Source organism: Felis catus, chromosome A2 (genome assembly GCF_018350175.1).
Source record: "Felis catus isolate Fca126 chromosome A2, F.catus_Fca126_mat1.0, whole genome shotgun sequence".
NCBI classification, from domain to species: domain Eukaryota; kingdom Metazoa; phylum Chordata; class Mammalia; order Carnivora; family Felidae; genus Felis; species Felis catus.
Genome location: NC_058369.1, coordinates 79961705 through 79976765, shown reverse-complemented (window position 1 = coordinate 79976765; position 15061 = coordinate 79961705). Strand labels below are relative to the sequence as shown.

The 15061-nt window shown below is 46.4% G+C and overlaps 1 protein-coding gene and 1 long non-coding RNA gene across 4 annotated transcripts in view; one reads left to right on the top strand and one right to left on the bottom strand.

The window, feature by feature from the left end:
* LHFPL3 (LHFPL tetraspan subfamily member 3) overlaps window positions 1-15061 on the top strand; it is a 574983-nt gene that overhangs the window by 510070 nt on the left and 49852 nt on the right. The window contains exon 3 of one of the 3 annotated variants that reach the window (XM_023250286.2): window positions 6282-6309. The exons of 1 other annotated variant lie outside the window; for it this stretch is intronic. In XM_023250286.2, the coding sequence (XP_023106054.1) occupies window positions 6282-6298 (17 nt within the window). In that variant the 3' untranslated portion in view covers window positions 6299-6309. Of the gene's footprint in view, window positions 1-6281; window positions 6330-15061 lie in introns of all 3 variants that reach the window. One more of the 3 variants, XM_023250285.2, reaches the window with a different exon arrangement.
* Window positions 2585-13105, bottom strand: LOC123383854. The gene is made up of 3 exons (XR_006594137.1): window positions 12957-13105; window positions 11935-12005; window positions 2585-2761 (listed from the first exon to the last, which is right to left on the bottom strand). It is a non-coding gene; the product is annotated as an uncharacterized LOC123383854 (long non-coding RNA).

Sequence of the window (15061 nt, the reverse complement as noted above, 5' to 3'; positions counted from 1 at the left end):
CATTGTTTCTGAGCGTATCTGTGAGAGTATTTCCAAAATAGAACAGATTGAGTAAAAAAGATCACCCACACCAAGGCAAGTGGGTGTTCTACTGAGTGTCTGAATAGAACAAAAAGTCGGAGGGAGGTTGAATTTGCTCTCTTACTTAAGACGGGACATCACACCTCCCTCAGGTTTGCCATTAGCCCTCCTGGTTCTCATACCTTCAGACTCAGACTGAAACTTACACCATCAGAACCCCTGGTTCTCAGGCATTTGGACTTGGACCAAATTATACCAATGGCTTTCCTGGTTCTCCGGGAAAAATACATATATTTCCAATATATCCTATTGGCTCTGCTTCTCTGTAGAACTCTAATATAAGCTCTATAGGATTTATGTGCTTAAATTACATAAATGGTCCTTGGTGTTCTGCAATTAGGCACATCTCCCCAACAGTTTAGCTATTTGGGGAAGCATCGGTTCCCAGCTAGAGGGATGAGATGGAGAGAATACACGAGAACCACTTGAGGAGCTTTTTCAAACCCCAGAAGTTCCACCTACAGCACCTTCCCTCACCCCAAAAACTCCTAGTCTTATCTGGGTCAGGGAGAAAATGTCTAGGTTGACACAAGTTCCCAGTGCATAACATCCATCCATTACCCATCCTTGTGTACACACCTCCATTTAGGGAAAGTCAGTTCTGTCTTTTCATTTACATAAAGGCTGGTCTTAGAATCTAAATTAAATGACGAGGCTTCGTGTGACTGACTTGAACATAAAAGACACCCAGACTTCCAACTGTATTGTTTATTAAAAAATTCTCCTCTGTACTTTACAGATGGGTTTTGACTGAAACTGTCTTACATATTTATGTCTCATAGTACACATCTTGCATTCAAATTTTATTAATGCATAATAAATGTTATAGAACAGCACTCTGCCAAAGAACAGGGATGGAAATGTTCTCTTTCGCTCTGTCCGATACAGTGCCCTAGACACATGTGGCTTTTGAGCCCTTGAAATGTGGTTGATGAGACTGAGGAACTAAATTTTTAACTGAATTTCATTTTAATTAAATTTAAATAGTCACACGTGTCTGGTGACTACTGTATTGGAACGTGCAAGTATAGAGAAACATCCTTCCAGTTTTTTTAACCAAAATAATGCAGAACCGAGACCCATTCCATTTTTTTTAAAACCACTTTCCATAAAATCCAAAACAAAAACAATAACTGTAAAAGGTGAGAAGAAATTCCAGCACGCTTACATTGCCACTGGGGAATGAATTCTTAATGAAGAAGAGAATTCTGACCCAGGAGTACATGAAGGCAGGTAGGCAAGAAGAGACATTCCCAAGGGGAGGTCCTTGGCAAATTCCTAGTCTTCTGTGAGACATGGAGTAGAGAGAGCCTGTCAAGGAGAGAGTAATTCCCCCTCAGAGGAAAATCTAAATGTGTTTTTAGCCACCTGTCACCCCAGAGGGAGGACAGGATGGCGATGTTAAATTGGCAAGATTGTAAAACACGGAACTTAACTACTGTACAAGGCCAGCCGAGATGTTTAAAGTGCATTTTAGCTGATGGAACTTCATTCCTGAAATCCAGACGGTGGCTGATGCCGGCTGGACGGCCGACTGGAGACTTCTATCTCTTTCTTTCTACAAAACTAACATTTTCAATAAAAATACCATTCCATGAAGACAGGATTGTGCTGGATTTTCATCTAAAGCAAATATTAAGGAAATCACAAAGGACCCAGGATTCGGAGAGAGAGAGATCAGGTGACAAGATAACGGGACCTACGGGGTCCATTGCAAAATTGTGAACTAGGAAAATCCATTCTGTGCAAAAGGTAGCTGCCATAGGGGCAAAGGTGGAAAGGAACATAAACTGAAGAAAAAAGTTCATTAACGGGACCAGAGAAGACAGCAGAGACGAATTTTGAGCTAGGACAGTGTTTCTCAAATTGAATTTCAGGGACATATTCTTGCAAGGAGGTGGGCATCATTGGGTTTAGTAAGGATGTTTAAGTTTTATGCTTTCATTTTACCAAATATAACCTGTCTTTTTTCAGTGACGGTACTCAATTGAAAATCGTGTTCAAAGAATGAGATTTTAGCTTTTTTTTTAAGAAAATGTTTCTCAGGGCACCTGGTTGGCTCAGTCAGTTAAGCATCTGACTTCGGCTCAGGTCATGATCTCACAGTTCACGAGATCGAGACCCACGTAGGGCGGTCTACTGTCAGCACAGACCCTATTTCAGATCCTCTGTCCCCCGCCCCCATTTCTCTCTCTGCCCCTCCCCGACTCGTGCTCTCAATCTCTGAATCTCTCAAAAATAAGCATTTTTTAAAAATTGATTTTAAAAAAAATGTTTCTCAAATGCCGGCTAAGGAAGTATATCATAGGTCTTAGAGGATTGTTTTGCTTTAAAGGGGTCTATAGTAGATTCACATTTGGGGATCAGTGTGACCTACAGTCAGACCACACACACACACCATTTGATTTTTTTATCTTTTTGGGGTCATTAAAGCAATTTCCTAATTTAGCCCTTAGCTTATGGAGAGATTAAACCTTTCTAAACTCAGAGGGCAGTCTGGGCATAGTGTTCATATTTTACTCCCTAATGGACATCAATGCTTAGAAAATTATGTTCTTCTCTTGCAATTGGGGAGCAGCACGGTGCAGGAGTCCTGGACCACGACGCGGGGGGTCTCCCACTAACCCTGCCTCTCCAGCAGGCTGGGACGCTGGCCCTCTCAGAGCCTTCATTTCCTTATCTGTAACACAAAGCGGCAGACAGGGTCATTAATTACTAAGGTCATGTCCAGCGTAGGTATCTGATTCCAACAACAAACTAGTGCCATCTTGCATTTCTCCTGTGAAAGGCCTCTCAACTAAAAATCATTTTCACTAGGACTCTATTTCCTGTTCTTTTCATTGCTACCCTCCACCACAGAGCACCAAAGGCCCAGGAGGGGTGCATTTGAAGGAAAATCCGTCAACACTCAGGGTTCCACCTATTATCTGCTACCACCTAGGAAGTGGGAAATTAAACCATCGAACCCAGACTCCTAGGGCTTAGTGCAAATCACCCAGGTATGAAAGCAATGCTTACTCAGAGGGACATTTTTGGATTTTTACAAAGTTTCTAATGAATGAGACAGCTCTTCATTCGAGGGTGAGTAAATCAAATGGAAACATAAAGGCCAGGTCTGTTTTTTGTGTTTTGGGTATTGTAGATAAGATTATTTAATGAGCAGAGTCTCAGGCTGTTAGTTGATCTACCACTGTAAGAGTGACTGATGTCTTGAGTGAGCCCTCCGAACAGTCACTGGTGTCCAGTAGGAACATGATGATACAGGGTGTGTGTGTAGCAGAGAAAAGCATGCCGCACACACGTGTACTTGGAACCACAAAGCCGCAGCCACCCTTTGGGAGGTGTAATGCTAGACCTTTCCTCCGAGGAACCCTCTCTGACACTATAGAAAGATGTACATGAAGTATGTCCCCCTGCCTCAGCCTTGATTGGAATATGATACCTATGGTCTGGGGGACAATTCTCAGGGGCCAGAGAGATCCAGAGGAGGTCTACCTTGAGATAAGGAGAGCAGAAAACATCAGAATACTCCAAAAATGACTCCAGCATCAGCCCCTAATGCAGTGGTAGAACCGATTCTTTTGGCCTTCTTCCTACATGGGCTACCCACTGAAACTTGGCCTGACAACATACGCCTGGGTATATCTGTACAGCCTTGGGGAGGATGAGACCCTGGGACACAGAGTAGAGCTTAGAAGCTACTGCCATTGAATCGTACTGAAGCTCACACCACAGGATGGTGTTGCCGCACCCAGCTTCACTGCATCAAGGGCTCCAGCCCTCCAGATGTGGGCCTGTGGCCTGATGGCCTCCTCGACCCTCCTGGAGACACGACATGCTTGTCCCATCAACCAGAAAAACATGACTGCCTCTCTCTCTTCTGCTAAAATAATGACCTTCAGACAGTTTAGAATGAAAGCCCTCCAGTGCAAGAGAATGGCTTGTTTGAAATGATCGCCTTTGAGATCATCTCGTGTTTCCCTTCCTAGTTATAATTTGGCTAATTGCTTAATAGTTCTGTTTAAATGTCTCCATTTCTGCAAACATCAATTCATTAGGTCTCCTTTTCCTGGTTGGAAATCTCTTTGCTTCTCTAAATATCCTTGGCCCCTTTCTCCCATTTGTACTTTTGCCTGAGCAACATTCTGATGACGTACATAGCATCCCTTCAAAAAGGTGTCGAACAGACCAGGGTGCCTCTCAGTATTCCAAAAGCCCAAGCACTGTACTCTGTTGTCCTTGAAATAGTACCTGTGATTGGGAAAGATCTCACACTGTGTCTTTAAAAAGCCAGGTTCCCTGCCAAACGAAGTTGCTCTCAGTGGCAACCCTAACCCACTCCTGGGGCAGGAGGCATGGTGTACCTGACAAAGTGAGAGGCTGCCTGAAATGAGAAAACCCAGGTCCAGCCTTAAGGAACCTGCACCCCAACTAGCAGCCAGAGAATTCAACTCTGGAGAACATTTGCACATAAGAATATTATCCAGGTTAAAACTCTGCCTAAAGCGGGAGCCTTCTCGGAGCACAACCATCTGTGGCTGGGCACCACAGACACACACACACACACACACACACACACACGCACCCTGCACCTAGCTGAAAGCCAAACACCATTGTAGTGTCTGCACTTCAGGGGGTGAGCATGCTGCCTGAGGGGGCAGCCTGTGACTTACGCTTTCCGGCAAAGGCCAATTAGGCTAAACAGATGCTGCCATGTTCCCGATTGTTCTTTCCTTCTATATTCGACCAGCTGAAGACTCCCGATGTTGCTTTTTAGTTTTGCCTTTGAAAAATTTAGCGCCCACCTTTCCAACTGTAATAACCAAATCGCTTCATCTAAACGCTCACATAGCAAAGAGAGGCCATACAATTCTCCACGCCTTTGAGAAAATGGGAAAACTTGGAGTGACAGAGGAGAAACCGAAAGCTTCCATCTGGGAAACTTCCTCGGGCCAGTGATGAATAAGAAGTGACATAGGTAGGGGCGCCTGGGTGGCGCAGTCGGTTAAGCGTCCGACTTCAGCCAGGTCACGATCTCGCGGTCATGAGTTCGAGCCCCGCGTCAGGCTCTGGGCTGATGGCTCAGAGCCTGGAGCCTGTTTCCGATTCTGTGTCTCCCTCTCTCTCTGCCCCTCCCCCGTTCATGCTCTGTCTCTCTCTGTTCCAAGAATAAATAAACGTTGAAAAAAAAAAATTTTTTTTAAAAAGAAGTGACATAGGTAACAAGCAACAGAAGGAAACAAGAAGAGTGCCAGAGTCCCATCTTTCCTGCTGGACCGTATATCCTGCCAAGTGAGCTCGGAACTGACCGAAGGGTTCTGGGAAGGAGCAGAGGAAAGAAGTCTGTTCTTCTGTATGACTTAGTAAACCACTTGGTACTACTCATCCTTGCCCTGGTGACTTACAGCAATTCTCTGCATGAGACACCGGTGGAAACAAGTTAGAAAATATGAGATGCCGCAGTCCAGAGAGTAATCCCTGATGATGTGTACGTAGCCTTGAATTGTCCAACATGAACCAGGCCTCAGGGTTCTAATTGATCTGTGTGTATGCGATTGATTTTTATTTATGTTTCTTTAAAAGCTACTCTGAATTGCTTTGGAATTTGAAATAAATGCCCTCAAAGAATTATAACAACACATGAAACCGTTGCCCACCCCATGCATTTCTAACTTTGTCTGTTTATCCTGAATGCTTTGATTTGTTTCTTATTGAGCATCTGAAATTCTCTGAGAGTCCTTGGCTTTCCGTAAACATTTGATCGTCTAGTCTGGGTGGTGTCGCCTGAGGGAGCCAAAGGTAAAAATGATGACAACAACAATGATGTCCACTACTTAGATAATGCTTTGTGGTAAATAGGGCTCTTCCTGCTATCTCACATGTATTCATTCGTTCCATCCTCACCACGGTCTTATGAGGTAAGTGCTCCTGTTAGACCCATTTTACAGATGAGGAAACTGAGGTACAGAAAGATAGGACACTTGCCGGGGTCACGCAGCTGGCAAGCGGCAGAAACGAGATGTGAGATCACAGTCCGGCTCTCAGAACTGTGCCCTTCGTCCCTATGACTCACCACGCGTGTCTTTCTGCACGCGATGACTGGGATGGCCAGGAATGACGTTGTGATTTTTAACCATTAAAAATACAGTGCAAGCTCTTAATTTATTTAACCGTTCTGTTTTTCCCTCCCAAACTCTCAGACGACGGAAATGCTTAAAGCAAACTAAGGTAGTGTGAGACCACACCATGTAAGTGTGAGCATGGCTCCTTGTGGGTCCAGCTGTGTTTTGTGCGCTTCTGCCTACTGTCCCCGCATGTTTTCTCCGCTGCTGTCCTCCGATTCCCGCTTCCGCCGCTTGGCGCTTGGGCCGCATGAACCGTCACTTTAAAGCCATAGATCTTCTGTCTTGCTCCTGGTTTCATATTTGTGCTTCTCTCTCCCACAATCCCCGGCACCTGGGTAAGGGCCAGAGCACGTGCAGCTGTGAGCCTGGCACCTCTCCACGAAGGAGCTGGAGACTCCTAGGGTTATTGTTCTCTGACAATGAGCCCTCAGATTGTCAGCTTTTAGGATTCTAGGCATGTGTCCGCGCTCTTGCAGTGACATACTGCTTCCCAGGCTGGAAAGATGTCTGTGGGCTTCTCCATGCCGGTCGCGGTCACCGACGGCACACCTTTGCTCTGCAGTGGTCTTCCGCGGCCACCAGCCTAGACAGATCACTGCTCTGTGAGTCCTTGTAGGTGTGGAGGCTGTGTGAAAATAAATTCCATCGCGCCATGTGACGGGGCTAAAATGAGCCGTGGAGAGAAGTGGTAATCTTCTCGTTTATTATTTCTCTCTGTACGGATGTATGTGATAGGCACACATATGTATATGAAGCCTGTGATTACGAAGGAGATGGGATCATGGTTTTTAAGCCAAAGAATGGGCTCTATTGGCCCTTCATTGTCCACACATACACACACTCGCTTTTGGTGTCCCTTGAATCTACATAAACTATGTTTCCACTTTGAATTTAATATATGATAAACTCGGGGCGCCTGGCTGGCTCAATCTGTGGAGCGTGCAACTCTTGATCTTGGGGTTGTGAGTCTGAGCCCCACATTGGGCATAGGGATTACTTAATATGAAATATATATGTGGTAAACTGGACTTCCAGAATAAATAAATTGGGGAGGAGGAATTTGTGCCTGACAAAGAGAATATCTGGAGCATTTAAAATATCCTATCTTAACTGCACAGCCGTCCCCACCTGCCAGTGATTTCAGGGCTGGATCTGCCTTTGTGCTCAGGCTCACCGAAGTTTCCAGTATGTGTTCGATGGGAATTAGTTAGGAGGAAACTTTCCAAGTTGTCAGAAATGATAAGAACTTAAAATTAGAGGGGCTCTTCATGAGATGTGTCCCCTCAGTGTTAAGAGGCCAACCCACCATTTAGACATGCACAGAATTCTGCAGCTGATGAGTCCTTAGAGATGGGTCCTTCATTCCAAACCCCTGAATTCCCAGAGGGAAAGTAACTTGCCGGGGGGGGGGGGGGGGGGGGGGGGGGGGGGGGCAGGGGGGGGGCAGAGGCTGGATGAAAACCCAGTCCTCCTCTTTCCATCCAAGTGTCTTATCAATGTATTGTCCCAGCTCATTTTTCTCTGGGAGAGAACCCCCTACACAGCCAGAAGATATTTTCTTTTCTTTTTTTAATGTTTGTTTATTTTTGAGAGAGAGAGAGAGTGCAAGTGGGGGAAGGGCGGGAGGGTGGTAACAGAGGATCTCAAGCAGGCTCTGCACTGACAGCAGAGAGCCCGACGTGGGGCTCAAACTCACAAATCGAAAGATTGTAACCTGAGAGCTGAAGTCAGGATCCTGACGCCTAACCTACTGAGTCACCCAGGTGCCCTGAACTTTTATTTTTAAAAGTGAGTGAAAGTAAAGGAGACTACATCCTATGGAAAGACTCGGGTCCCAGTCCTGGCTCTGCCCTAAATATCTGGGCGAGCTTGGGAAAGTTACTATGCTCCTCTGGACCTCGGGCTCCTCACCTGCAAAGTGAGTGTGGGAACAGCCGAGTTGAGTAACTGCCTGATGCTAAATTTGCTCACGAATTTCCAGCTGCTTTCATGTGGCGTCCTCTCAGTGATTTCCCACTACAGGATGATGAAAAAAGTGATAGTCGGGCTGTGCAAATAGGAGCAAGAGCCCTATGAGTCTGTTAAGAACTGAAGGGGGACAAGGGAAGGAGGGAGAAGGTGCAGGTGAGAAGTGAGTAGCCTGCCCTCCTCACGCTGTCCTGTGAAACTGAGGAAGACATGGCAAACCCTAGACTTGGTCACCTCTGATTTCTGCATTTTGGGGGCTATCTAGCAAGACACCAGACCCAGTATGTGAACAAGGTTACATTTTCTCTCTTTTTATTAAGTTTATTTACCTTTGAGAGAAAGGGGGAGCATGAATGGGAGAGGGGCAGAGGAGACAGAGAATCCCAAGCAGACTCCGCACTGTTAGCGGAGAGCCCAATGTGAGGCTTGAACTCACAAACTGTGAGATCAACCTGAGTCAAAGTCAAGAGTTGGACGCTTAACCGACTGAGCCACCCAGGTGCCCCTACATTTTCTCTTTTCAATGTATTGCTTTCTGAGTTAACAGGGCCAGGGAAGTCTCTGAGGCAATCCAACAATCATTTAAAAGCAAATGAGGTGAGAGTAGAGGCCCACACATGCCGGCTTCCAGCAAAGTTTTGAGATATACCCCTTGCTTACGCAAAATTATAGAAATACAGATATTAACTAAATATGCAGTGTTGTTTTTACAGGGCTTTCTTTTTCCATAGTAAGTCCATGGCATTTTTATGATGAATCTTTTTTATGAAGCAAAGAATCCTCACGTGGTTTAACAATTTGGCCCATTTTGGTTCCATGTATCGAGTTTAGCTTCAGTGCATCTTTTCGAAGCAGCCCGTTTAGTCTGCAGCCATCTTCCTTGGATATGGGATATGCCACTGATTCAGATTTGATGGGAAGGGGCAGGTCAGGATATGGCAGGGAGGGGAAAATCACGGAGATGGATAATTGCCTCTGCACTTCCTACGTTCTAATGCTGCTGGACAAAAATGTAGCGCCGCGGAAATGTGTGACCTCAGAAAGCATCACTGGGATAGAATTTCAGCTCCAGGATTTGGGTGGCGTGGGGACTTTAGGAGTTGTGCCGGAGGACTCTTAAAGCCATGTTTGCGTGGTAGTTCATACTGGGTTGAAGAGTGTCAATCCACTATGTCCTTTGGAGGGAGAAGCTGTTGAAAATTATGGTAATGGCCTGCAGGCCCCTTCTAGGCAATCACCATTGGCATAGTATCACCATCCCTTCTCCAGTGACAACCATTAGCACAGTTTGAAGAGGAAAATGGCCCCCAGAGCAGCCCTGCAAGACTGGGTTGTCACATTGAAGATACTGGACAGGCAGACAGAGGTCGTGAGTTCCTCACATTACTTTTGCCTTTGCTGGAGAAGACAGAGGGCTGTGGGGGAAGCCCTTTCCCAGCTTTTTCCAGGTCCTTCCTGGCCCCTTCCTAGGATAATCATTGTCCTGCCGAGACCTCTAGTGGCCATATTGGTAACTGCCGGTATCTAAGAAAAGCAGGGACCAAACAGCCTGTGGGCTGCATGCATGTCCATGGTGGTCTGTGGAGGGCTCAGCCTGACACACGTTAAAGATGGTGCATCTTGTTCCATAGATGGAGCATCTGTGGCCTGAGACCCCTGAAATACCAGCCCGGAGGCCTGGTGGCCTGTCACCATGTGAACATGTCCAGAGGGCTGTTAGCCATGTGATGAGGACTTAGGTTTCTTTTGTGCGGGGGTTATTCCAGCTTAGATCTGGGACCGACTGGAAGTGCTAGCCTTGGCTGATCCTTCCTGTCCTGCCCTAGAACAGACTGGTAGCTCCATTTTCACCTGAAACCAAACTGACCTCCCTAGAGTCTGAAAAGCCAGCCACCAGAAACCTGATAAACACACCAACCCACATTTGCTCTCTGAGGGCCTAGTGTAGACTGGCCTGGCTTGGGGGCCTCCCCAGGCATTCACCTCCCAGAGGGACAGGGAACAAGCCCTCCACCACCACTGCCTCCCACACTGTGATCCTCAGGGCTTCCCAAGAACGGTAAATAGGTTACCCCTGACAGACGCAAGGCTAAATTGTTTTAATTGTTCTAACCCAGTGGTGTTCTCGAGGTGTGGTCCCCAGACCGGCAGTATGAGCGTCACTCCGGAACTTAGAAGTACAGCTTCTCAGGCCCTGCCCCAGACCTGCCGAATCAGAAACTCTGTGAAGGGGGCCCAGCCATCTTGGTTTTACAAGGCCTCCGGGTGATCCTGAGGCCTCCTCAGATTTGAAAACCACCACTTCAAGCATTGATTCATAACTGTCGATTTATACGTGGTTACAAACTCTCAGCTTATGTAAAATGTAGATTCTGACCCCTTACCCACAGAGTTTTATTTAGTCGTTCTGCAGTGGGGATGCAGACCTCTGGTTTTATACCATCATTCCACGTAATCCTGATGTGGATGGTCCACCGACCACCATTTTGAGAAATTCTCCAGAAAGAGCAAGGCCATCTTTCACTAGCACAGATTCGCTTCCTCCTTTGACCTAGAGATAAATATTGTCTTCACATCTCACGGAAAGGGATCTCAGTAAGTAGATCAGCGTACTCCAGGTCTTCTGTCTTGTTCCCTTGACGAATTAATTTTTGCTCCTATGGTGAGCAATCTGTATCATAATCCAAAAGTGAAATCTGTCTCTGGAATGTCACGTTAATTACTGAGAAAACAATAAGAACAGGAAGCCTGTGGCTGCTTACGAGTCCGGGGTGGCATGCCAGGGCCCACCAAGAAGCTGTGCGTCACCTCTAGGCCGTGAACCTATCAGATAGCAAGTCGCCTTTCTTCTCACTTCTTGAGTGAGACATTTAATGGTGCTACGAGGCTAGTTCATTATACTACTGTCAGGAAGAAAGAGTTTTCAAAACTTGAGGTTATGAATACACTTGGCTCATGCAGCCTCTGCGCTGATCACCCTGGAAGCATAGGGTTAATTTCTGTGAAGTTTCTCCTGAATGAAATCAGGAGATTTCAGCTCTCCTCAACACAACTCTGAGCCCTACTGGGAACTCCAGAAAAGGATTTGCCATTGTTTGCTGTCCCATTTCACTCCCCAGCCCAGTTCTTTCCAGAGCACCCACGCTTTTTCAGGGAGCACTAATTCTTTGGGATGTGCTCTGAGAAAACTAATATGCAGAGTCATATTTTCAAGGATATGCTGAGCAGAGCAGGAGACTTGGAGAGGACACTCTTTGTCACCGTCTAGGATTCATAGTCATTGTCTCCAGATATTGTCTGCTAGGGGGCAGTAGGTTAATCAGGTCAAGCTTCTATTTCCAAAGTGTTGGGGCCAAGCGCTGATTCCCTTCCTTCCCTCCATCCTTCCATCGTCTTCCCCTTATCCATTCTCCATGCTCCCTTTCCCGTATTTTCTATGCTTCTGTGACTTTCTGTAGCTTTTCCCCTCTCTTTCTCTCCCTTCTTCTTGCTGGGCCTCCCTTAATCCTGGAAAGCAGGCACCCACCCCACCAAGGAGCTCAAGGGCCACACCAGCATTGGCTGTTGGAGCCACATGCATTCTGCCTGGCAGGGACTGCCCCCTTAATTTACTGTAGAGCATAATTAAAAGACAGATTTCCCATCTCCCCTCACTCAGAGAGAGGAAGAGAGAGAGAGAGAGAGAAAGAAGCAAGAAAGAGAAGAGCAGCAAAGGAAAACCCAAAAAGAAGCCACAAGTGATGTTGAATTTTAAACTTACTTTGTGTCCAGAAGGAGAGCAGCCCACGCCTCCAGCAGCAAGGGTCGGGTCAAAGCACTATACTTAGAATCCTGAGTGGGCAGGGAAGAAATAAGGGCACTATTAAGAGAAGAGAAGAGAAGGCTTTGCCTGAGGAACAAATCCTCTCTTCACAGAGCTGTCCGTCGGTTAGGGGGGATCCTGTTGGGCTCAAGGAATGGGCTGGCCTTGCTGACACAGGTTCTGACTCTCCTCTGGCTTGCTTGCTCTTTGCTCCTGCACCCAGCTTTTTGCCGGCAACAAGAGTGCATGACCGGTGTGGTCCTACAGGGTCCCAAGCTCCGAAGGGCCCGGTGCTTGGGGTTTAATGCTGTGCAGCCACAGTCTTGAAACTGTGTTTTGTAAGTGAAATCTGATGGGACAATGGAGACTTGGAGCATGCAAGGGGGGTGGGGGGCTTGGAGACTGCTTATGGTGCCTTGCTTCCTGCTGCCTTCCCCCAGTACCTCTCCCACCCCCATCACATGTCCCCAGCTGGTGGGGGAGGGAAGTGGGAGTGTTCTCAGCCCACTTTTCTATCCCCTGGAAACTGGGCCCTGCCCAGCCTCCCCTCCTTGTGCCTTCCCAGTGACCACTGCCACCTTCTGCCCCAGGAAGGGCCAGTGCATGGGTGGGGAAGGTCCTGGTTGGGTGTGCACCTGTCCTGTGGCACTTTGGGGCAGGGCATAGTAGTGGCCACCTGGCCCAGGGTGGCAGTGTTGCAACGTGTCTGGTGGATATTGGGCAGGAGGCCACAACTCAGTAAGGGACGATCCTATCGCTGACTCGTGATTCTGTTACCTAGCACAGAGGTGGCAATACCCTGGGGGGGGGGGGGGGTAACCTATCCACCGTTGGTTGGGGATACCACTCGTCAAAAGGGGAGAGTCCCCAAGGCCTGCTTCAAGCCAGGGAACAATGTGTCGGCACATCAGCTGGTGGGAGGGATAATCCCAGCAGGCATCAGGCCTAAGTGGGCACACAGGACAAGGGACCCTAAGCACCTGTGAGATGCTCCCAGCCGGCTTTCTCGAGCCCACTCTGTGCCTGGGGGGAACCAGCTCTTCTTTCCCAACCTTCCTGAAACTGTGTTAGCATTTTCTGGCCAGTTCAAGGCATCCTCCTGGAGCAAGATACAAATTGTGTGATTTCAGTGATCACACAAACAAGTTAAATGCTCTGACATTGGCATTTACAACTAGCACTGCACAATGTAATAATGGATGATAAAATGCATGCTAATAATGAGAAACTTTAACTTTATTTACCTAGAGTGACATTACATAGCAAAAAAGAAGACCCCATGACTAGTGGTTGCACGTCAGTATGAATGTATTTAATACAACCAACCTGTATACTTCGAACGATACAAAATGTGGGGTGCCTGGGTGGCTCAGCCGGTTAAGCCTCTGGCTCTTGGCTTCAGGTCAGGTCAGGAACTCATGGATTCATGAGTTCGAGCCCCATGTCAGGCTCTGCTCTGGCAGTGTGGAGCCTGCTTGGGATTCTCTTTCTCCCTCTCTCTCTGCCCCTCCCCCACTTGCATTATCTCTGTTTCTTTTTCTTTTTTTTTTTTTTTGATGTTTTATTTATGTTTGAGACAGAGATAAAGCGTGAGTGGGAAAGAGGCAGAGAGAAAGGGAGACACAGAATCTGAAGCAGGCTCCAGGCTCTGAGCTGTCAGCACAGAGCCCAATGCAGTGCTCGAACCCATGAACTGTGAGATCATGACCTGAGCTGAAGTCAGATGATTACTGAGCCACCCAGGCACCCCTCTGTCTGTCTCAAAAGAAATAAATAAACTTTTTTAAAATGTACAAAATGTACCTGTGATGCATAAATACAAAAAAGGTTAAGAGGGCAAATTTTATGTTATACACATTTTACAGTAAGAAAAAGTAAATGCAAGCAAAAACCATGACAAGGCAAAAGAAAGACCACAAGAAAAAAGGAAAAAGCTTTGTATTGTAATGCCTTTAATGGCACTTTTTCCCCACTTTCTGAACAATTTTCATCTAGCCCTGGGCCTGTAAGTTGTGCAACTGGTTGCCCGTACCTCACCGTCTCCCCTGACCGGGAGATAATCAGATTCTTACACAGCGTTAGAGGTGAAATTCTACGCCTGTGGGGAGAAAACGTTTCCAATCTATGACTGAAGGTAATTTCCACCTTAGTATCCATTCATCTACAGGAGAAAAAAAAAAAAAGGAGGAAATGTAAAAGTTCAAAAAAAACCACAAAGATTCTTATGTTTGGATGAGTACCCATCACCTGTCTAGGTGATCCATCCATACCCAGGGCAGTGTGAGGTTCCGTGGTGAGGTCAATTCATGCATCATGAGTGACCCTCTTCAAGAGCGTGGTTTCTCACACTCAGTACAATGGTCTGCACTTCCAGAATATTGCAAATGACTTAAGTAATTTATCACCATCCTGTCTGAAGTCTGGCACCTCATAAGATAATTGGTAAGCTTGTGGCTTCTCATAGCTTTAATGTGAAAAAGAAGAATAAAGCAGATTTAAGTGCAGAAAATATCATTTGTGAAGCACCTTTTGTCTAAGTAAAATGTCTGGGGCTACTTTTTAAATGAAATTTTTAAATAAAAGGGTGCCCGGATGGCTCAGTCAGTTAAGCATCCAACTGGGGCTCAGATCATGATCTTTCGTTTACAGGTTCAAGCCCTGTGTCAGGCTCTGTGCTGACAGCTCAGAGCCTAGAGCCTGCTTCAGATTCTGTCTCCCTCCCTCTCTCTCTCTCTGCCCCTCCCTGTCTCTCTCTCTCTCTCAAAAATAAATAAACATTTTTTTTTTAATTTTAAGAGATTTTAAAAAGAGAGAGTATAGCAACGTGACCCTTCCTTGCAAGTTAAGAAAACTTTATCTAAACTGAGGTTGCTATGGCTTATAAATTCCCCATAATTACTCTCCATTGACTGGTAACGTATCCACCTAAACACACCTTTCTTTGCACTCTTGTGAACCTCAGTAAGCTCTTTAGGCAGGCGTGGGAAGCTTAATGTATTTCCTGTGAAATCGTACCATTCTCCTTGATCAGCTTATCCCAGCTTTGTAAATTGAAAAAATTTCATTCCTGGCATCAACAGCCTGT